Genomic DNA, 7,863 nt, shown 5'->3' with positions numbered 1-7,863 from the left:
CCGCTCCCGGCTGAACATAAGATGGTTTCATCTTTGCAGAAGCAGCAACAACAGCATGCTCACATCAGCTTCACTCTGGCAGTTTGATCAACAGCGGCAGTCATAGCTTCTTATTTTTTAACTGCAATATAATTAGGCACTTAGGAAAATGACTCTGAACAGTATAAATGCCACCGAGTAACTGCAGGTATCAGCATAGAGCTCCGCAAGCCTGAAGTTTAACCACAGCAAAAGGTACAGGCCAGCTGAGCTCCTGTAACGCATACTCTGCCCAGCTAGATACTGAGACGTTCTACCCAAACTGGAGAGAGATCCAGCGCTGCAACATTTCAGTCGCCAATGTAAGATCTTGCTCCATTTCTCCAGTCTGCAGGGAGCTGCTCTGGACCAAAGGAAGCCTTTCTGTGCCCCGCTGCTGCCTTCTCTCAAATGGAAAGCATGCAGGATAGACTAAATATTTTGATATTTTAGGCAGATGAGGTTTTCGCTTTGTCCCTGTGGATTCAGAAACTGGACACATTCATTCCCAACTCCAAACCGTCAGCTGAGAAACCTGCCAGCAAGTTTCTGCCGCGTCAGGGAGCAGGAAAGTGCTGCTGCCACGGAGGTGGACAGAGCCCATCTGCAGGGGCACTGCGCAGCCCGGGCTCCCCACAGCGCTGGTCGCTGCTGAGGAGATGATTAACCCTCATCTTCTTTCTCAGTTAAACCCTTCCCTCTTGGATCCTTCTTCTTCATCTTCACAGCAACGTCTACCCAGAGGAGCCACTTCTGACACTCATGTCAAGTGGAAAATCTGCTGGTCAGTGATACGACTAGACAGTCAGAGCAATCTGACCTCCAATCACCAGCAATGCTAAACGAAACAGAGGGAAACAAGGTGCCCAATAACAGAAGCAGGTAATTCCCTGGAAATGAAGCATTCTTTTGCTCTAGGATGTTGTGTGGCAGATTTGAGACTACCTCAAACGTAGGAGAAATCCTTTTATATACAGAACTCCCAAGAAAGCTGTCAAATTGGAGAAGACCATCAACACCATCCAATCCATCCATTCATCTCTGTGAGCCCAAAGACTTGGGATCAGCCTTTGGCTGCCATAACCATCAGGCAGGATGACCTTGAAAAGCCGCAGGGCATTTCTGTGCACTGACAGACTCACCCCCATGGACCTACAAGAGCTTAATGTAAGCAGCAACAACAGCAAGTCACCTCTGCTACGTTTCTCCAGAGAGCATCCAACTCACTGGGGTGCTGTCACCTGGTAAAAGTGCATTTGGGAAGGAAAAAACCATCAGAGGAAGCGTAACTTCAAACACCATTCTGCTCCTGTGGTGGAACAGTTCCCTGACCATGAGAAGTGAGCTGAGCTCGGGCGCGAACACCCACTCAGAGGACACTGCAACCCCACTCATTAACACCCAAGTAGCCTGCAAGTTCCTACGGACACCAACCAAGAACAGAGCGAAAAGCCCCGCAGACATCTTCATAATCTCCTCAAATGATACCAAAAAAAAGTAAAATACTGGAGGCACCGGGTGACCTTCCAAAGCGCATGTATCCTTTCTAACCCAGCCGTGCCTGGTGCCTTATTTAGCACCAAGTGAGAAAGAAGTGATGCCTAACAAAGCGTTAAAGGACCTTGTGAAGTTTCACCAACCTTCACACAGCCCGTCAGCTCCCTGGCTGGCTGGCAGAAGAGACAACTGATCTCCTTGCTTCCAGATTACAGGTGGCAGAGCTCTTAGGGTAACTGTCTCTTGGTGTTTGCATCCCGTTACCTCCAGCAGCTTGAAGTGTGCTTAAAGCGCAAGCAAGCACTTGATCAAAATCCAGCTCACACTGTAGGCAGCGAGGGAACAACGGCGCAAAGCAGCGCTCCATATACAATAACAATCGAACGAGGTGGAGGGATTTGACAGGTTACAGGTGGATGACACTGCTGCAGTCTCAGTGGAAACGCGGTTTGGTGCAATTAGCAACAGGGAACTTGAAAAACAGCAAAGTAGAATGGGAAATACATGTATAAAAGATGAGCAACTGCGGGACCGGACAGAAGTATAAAAATCCTACGCTGAGCTCAGAAGAGGAACAAGATGAAACAGGAGGAAAGGCAATTCTGAGCTCCATCACACTATTCAAAACTGAAGATCCGGATTTCAAATCAAAACATTTGCTTCCCCAGGAGAGACCGGCCCCATTTGCCGCAGGGATACAACGGAAGACAGCGTGGAGGCATCGCGGAGAGGCCGGGAGCAGAAAGCAAACCTCTGAGCCCTGTGCTGCGGTTCACTTTGGCTGGTGCTGAGCACAGGGCAGCCAGCCCAGCCAGGATGCTGCTCGGCTACGGGCGAGTGAAATCACATCAGAAAACATGGGGAGATGCAGAACACTGGATTAGACACACCGCCAGCGCATGCTCCTCTGCTAAAGGACAGAAGGGCACACCCCTCGTGCAGCCACACTGGCTGCTTCCCTCATCGTGGGTCAGCACCCTCTCCAGCACGGGGGGAACCCCTGAGGCCAGAGGCTGCGGGGATGGGCTCCAGGAGGCAGCAGGTCTCCCAGCCTTGTTTTGGGTAATATACACACTAACAGTGCAACTCACAGTCCACATACAAGATTTTGCTTCAGAGAAACCCACCAGAGTCAAAAACCCAGGCTGGCTGGGGGAGACCAAGGAAGACTCCTCTTTCTGACATGTTTCCCCCCAAATCTGCACCCACACCTGCAATGAGGACCTGTAGTGACCGGACGATGAGGCAGGCCACCATTTAAGCCTTTTGCAAGAGCAACTGAAAAATCTTCTCCTCCAGCACGCTGTGAGCGCTCCCCACTTCCACAGGCCCTTCGCTGCAGATGCCCAACGTGGAATTGCTACAAAAGAAAGGCACCCGAGCGATGGAGAAGGCACTTCTGAACAACACCAGCAACGGCGTTTATAATGACCGCAAGAACATCCATATTCTGCTTCAATGAGGGTGGTGGGGAGCTGCCAGTCTGAATACTAAGCAGGGACACCACACGCCTTCCATACATAATGGTACAAAAATGGAATATAAGTATATACTGCAGCTTTGTGAAATTCAGGGAGTTTTGCTAGACTTTTATGCTATACAAAGATTTACATTTGGAAAAGTCATTCTGCTATATCTGCCAGAAATTTCAAGACAAATGGATCCCATACTTATTCTTTCGATGATAATATTGAGCACAGGATAGTGCTCTTTTAAATTCAGAGCACTTTATAAAAATTAATTACTACTTAGTTCACCCTTCTGAGGTGGGAAGGTATTACACCTGCATACACATGAGGACACCAAAGCACAACTGGATTAAATACCTCGTCCAAGACCCCAGTGGCAGGCTTACTGATCATCCTAATTGCTGAAATACGTGTGCACACATGCAGCCGTGTGTGTGTTTAAATGGGCTTAGCCCCTCCAGAGCCCTTCCCAGCACATGAGGTTCTGTGGCAAAGCCAGCCTGCTCCGTTGATGTGCTCACCACACATCTCAAACATGTCTAATAAAAGACATCAACCCAAAAAAAAGCAAAGAGATTTTTTTTTGTGGGTTGTACGGGTAGGGATAAAAGCTGGATTTCAAACAAGGAATGCCAAATCCATTGTTAAAAAGCTGTGTAGTTATGATCTTTAATCAGATTGCCACTTCACCAGCCCACACTGGAGCACAGCAGACCCGAGACACCGCGTGCCGGCAAACGTTATAAAATCTGTCCCTTGACAAGCGTACAAAGAGAGAAAGGGATTCTGAGCTGGTGACAGAGACACATCACCACCTGCAATGTGACTGGCAGCCCACTCAACCTGCTCCAGTGAACCGAAAGCACTTTAGCAACCACTCCCATTGCCTGGCGGTTCGGTGACAGTCTCCTGTCCCTGCACTGGGTCGCTGGGTCCGTACCTCTCTGTCTGAACACCAGCAAAAAGAACACATTGTCACAGGAACAAAGAGGCATTCCGCGTCTCTGCAAGGCTTCTGGCGGTGCTGTCAGGTGGGGTTTCAGAGAAATGCTATAATTAGTCATCAGCGTGTTACCTGGACGGATGGTTTGCCACTGATGTGTGGGGTAAAACACTTCCAGGTCTTCGGGATCAGCATCATCTTCTGTTACCGGCTCTTTCCCGCTGTCATCTTTTATGTCGCTCTCTTCTATTTTTGTAAGGGCAAACTCCTTTCGGATAGAAGAGATTCAGCTCATTAGCAATTGCATCTGGGTAATTTAGTGCTGGCTGAGAATACAAAATTTTTCCCCTCGCCAGCAGATTTTTTTTTTTTTTGACATCTGAGATTCTTTCCACATGGTTAAATTTAGATTTAAAGTATATTAAAGGTTAAACATGCATAACTAGCATGACATTTGTGCTGAACAAGGCAACGGAGCTTATTTCCTATTCCAGAGCAGGCTGCAGGTTTAAGACAAGCTTTCGCAGAGCCTCACCTATATTACACACAGAGCTAGAAGCCCCGACTATTATTAGGGCTGTGTAATGTTGTAAGACCCTGTTTTCCCTTGTCTAAAAATATGTCAAACTTTTAACTTTTTCAGCTGAAATCTTCCACACAAGTGGAACGCCTCAAGCATTGTGGGTTTTTTCCCCTTAAATGCACCTGTTTCAGGCTTGGAGAAGATTTCAGCTAAAATAGTTCAGCTATTGCCAAAATAGGACACAGGGAAAACACACCGGATTACCCACATGATAAAAACACGAGCATCCTTTTCTTTACCCATTCCCGGTGTCCTCCAAGTCTTTTAAAACAATGAGGCAGCGTTTTAATCGCCACCCACGTCGCAAGCGCAGCACGGGAACGGCAGAGGTGTGGCAGATCAGCTAGTACGACTGGTGTGACATTACGCAAAGGAAAAAACGAGGATGAAAAGCAGGAAAAAAATCCTCGCTGTGAGAGAAACCTTGCTGTTCACTGGCAAGTCTCCCTAGGGAGCTGCTGGGAGTCGTGTAAAACTGCAACAGATAAAATTATTGAGAGTGCATCTAAGTAACAACCTGGTACTATCTCACACCAGGCTATCCACTGCTCGGGAAGCAGGTCCGGGCTGTTCTGGGTTTCACAGGAACAAACAGATAAGCTGCTCCAGCCTAATCGTCCAGACAGCTCAGTTTCTGTTGCTGGGAGTATGATCAGCTTCTACCATCGCCAAGAACACCACCACTGGATAATTTCAAATAACCAGCCTATAAGGAAAGATGATTCCTAATTGTTGGCAATTAGAATAAGAGCTATAGCTCGCTTCGTGAAGTGTTTTGATATTAATCCTTAGAACGTTTTCACAGAGAAAAAAGAGCAGTCGGTTAAGAGGTTAACTGCAAATTTTAGGCCATGTTCTGTCTTCACTTATTCCACTTCTTGGAAAAAAAGCGTGCGTATTTTCTGTCAGAATGCGGGTGCTTTGCATATAAATATCCATTATCCAGCCTAGGACAGTGTTTCCGAGCAAGAGAAATGTCAGTTTGAGCAAAACACGCACAATTAGCAACGACAGTGGGAACACATGAAGATGGCTGACAACCCTATAGAATGTTTCTGTTTTACCTGTCAAAAGGGATGGAAATGTTGGAAATGCACGGGAAAACAGAGCTCAACCTAGTGCTTGAGGCTTGAAATTGTTAAAATGATGACAAATGGTTAAGGCTCAGTAGCAATCATAAACATAAACAGGCAGGTTCTGCAGATGAAAATCAATGTTAACATTTTCAGAGCCAAGGCTCAACGGGACTAAAATAAATGAGTCAGAGCAGTTACTACTTAGCTTATTTCCACTGCTATATCATTATCCACAAGGGACTTCACCATATAGGCTATTTTAAATTTACCAACAGGCCTCTGAGTGTTGTATCTGTTGAAACACATAATGGAGATGGCTGATGTTTACCGGCTCTGCTTAAGAGAAGCGCCATGGTCTAAATGTTCGGTAAGGACGTCAGGATGTGACTTGGCTCATTTCAATGTTACAGTCACCGCTCAGCCCGCAGTGCCTTTGCAATACCCTATATTCATTAGTATTTCTGGCAAAAATGGGCAACAACACACAAGCCATTCTTCATTTATGTAGAAACTGGGTAGAATCCTTTCTGGTTTGTTTTCGTAATTAAAATAGTAGAAAGAAAGACGTTTTCAAAAGAACGATGGATGTTTCCTTCAAGGCGAAGTGCCTCCTTGCTTTATCAGTCTGAAATCAACCACAAGAAGCTGCAAAGCCGCAGCAGGGAGGGTCTGAGACAATCCACAGCCTGTTTGCAATAAAGGAGGGATGTGGCCAGCACCGAGCCCGTTCTCAGGGGAGTGCAGGAAAGGTGGCGGGACAGTGAACCGCCCCTTGCGTTCATCCTGCCTGCACCTGGGTGCCAGGCTGCTGGCCAAGTCAGGCCGTGTCACTGCCTGGCTGTCCCAGTGCTTGCTCCCAGCTGAAATGACTGTGCTCGATCTCCAGCCTCCTCCCCGCCCTCTCTGAAATAAAGACAAATTATCTCATTATTACACAACTCCAGGTGGGTCCTCCTGTTTGCTCTGGGTAACAGCACAGCCCTCAAACAGCTGCATCACACAGCCCACAGCGCAGCAAGCTGCAATGCAAAGGCAGGAGCCGGTGTTCAGGGACACAGGGTCCAGCGATCCCCTGTGCCAGTGTTGCTGGGGGACCCCCTGTTTTAAGCCACAGCATTAATTAAACTAAAACTAAACCGCTCCGGACTGCTACAGAGTGTGTCTCCTGCAAGCTCCTCGAGGCAGCTTTCCAGATCTGCTAATCCAGCAGGGCCTGGCACCTGGGACCCAGCAGCAGAATCCAAACCGGGGCAGTTCTGCACACCTGCACAAGTGCAATGGGGCAGACAGCGCCCACGCACCTCAACTGCGCCTTCAGAGTGACCCTGCAACTAGCAAAATCCACGCACGTGGGATGCAAGGATGGGAGAGGGTGCCCTTCTGAGCCCGACCCACTTACAGTGGGTGACTCAAGAGAGGCACAGCTAGGAACCTAACTGAGGACATCTCTTCCCCTCTTCTTGCCACTAGATCACATAATTAGCTTTGCTTCTCGCCACAGGAGGAACGTGTGACAGCTCCAAACAGAAAAAGTGACACGTAGCAAACAAGAGAGCTGCCCAAGCTGCACTGCTCCTGTTGCAAACCCTCCAGATTGACCATCTTCTGGGTTTCCCGTGGTGAGGCAAGCACTCTTAAGAAAGCAGCCCTTCTGAAACGTTACTGAAGACCCACTGTTGAGAAGAGCTGATTCACCAACCGCTGCTACATTCTACTTGGCCCTTCAGAGGGCTGAGGTAAGGCTGTCACCCCCCCAGAGACTGGCAGCTGCACGTGCGGCTCTTGGCCGGAGCAGGTGACACTTACGGGAACTCTGTCGCTGAGGCTCGAGCAGGCAAACACCGCAGCAACCACCCAGAGCAGCAGGTTGACTTTGGCAGCGGTGGAGAGGAGACCGGCCCAGTGCGACATTGCCACCAGCCTGCAATGCAAAGGAAAACAAAAACCAACAATATTTTAGTCCACGTTTTCACAGGTTTCAGCATCCTTGACGCGACATTTTGCAAAACAGCACAGGTTCAGGGGTGCGACACCGCAGGACACACAACACCTCGAGGTGTTAGCACACGGGTCTCATCGGGGGCAGCCGATAGCAGGGGGTGCGGATTTTACTGCTAATGGAATTTATGACAGGTAACGACAAAGCTTATATTGACCCCGCAGGGGCTTCTGTGTGTCCTGGAAAATATGAAGAGCCCTGTAAGTCTTGTTTAAAATCCCTGTGTTAGTGCCAGGGATGACAACAACAGGGAAAACTAAAAATCAGTGCAACCTTGC

General features: G+C 48.3%; 1 protein-coding gene across 1 annotated transcript in view; it reads right to left on the bottom strand.

Annotated features, from left to right (window-relative positions):
* Positions 1-7,501, bottom strand: part of SIL1 (SIL1 nucleotide exchange factor) — a 43,669-nt gene extending 36,168 nt beyond the window's left edge. Inside the window, exons 1-2 of the mRNA XM_010086725.1 lie at positions 7,393-7,501; positions 4,060-4,195 (exon numbers count right to left, since the gene is read on the bottom strand). Coding sequence (XP_010085027.1) covers positions 4,060-4,195; positions 7,393-7,497 — 241 coding nt within the window. The 5' untranslated portion in view covers positions 7,498-7,501. The remainder of the gene's footprint in view (positions 1-4,059; positions 4,196-7,392) is intronic.
* Between the last annotated feature and the right edge of the window lie 362 nt (positions 7,502-7,863).

This window comes from Pterocles gutturalis, unplaced genomic scaffold, assembly GCF_000699245.1.
Source record: "Pterocles gutturalis isolate BGI_N339 unplaced genomic scaffold, ASM69924v1 scaffold18866, whole genome shotgun sequence".
NCBI classification, from domain to species: Eukaryota; Metazoa; Chordata; class Aves; order Pterocliformes; family Pteroclidae; genus Pterocles; species Pterocles gutturalis.
The sequence above is the reverse complement of the archived record's forward strand: the minus strand, read 5'-3'. Positions and strand labels throughout refer to the sequence as shown.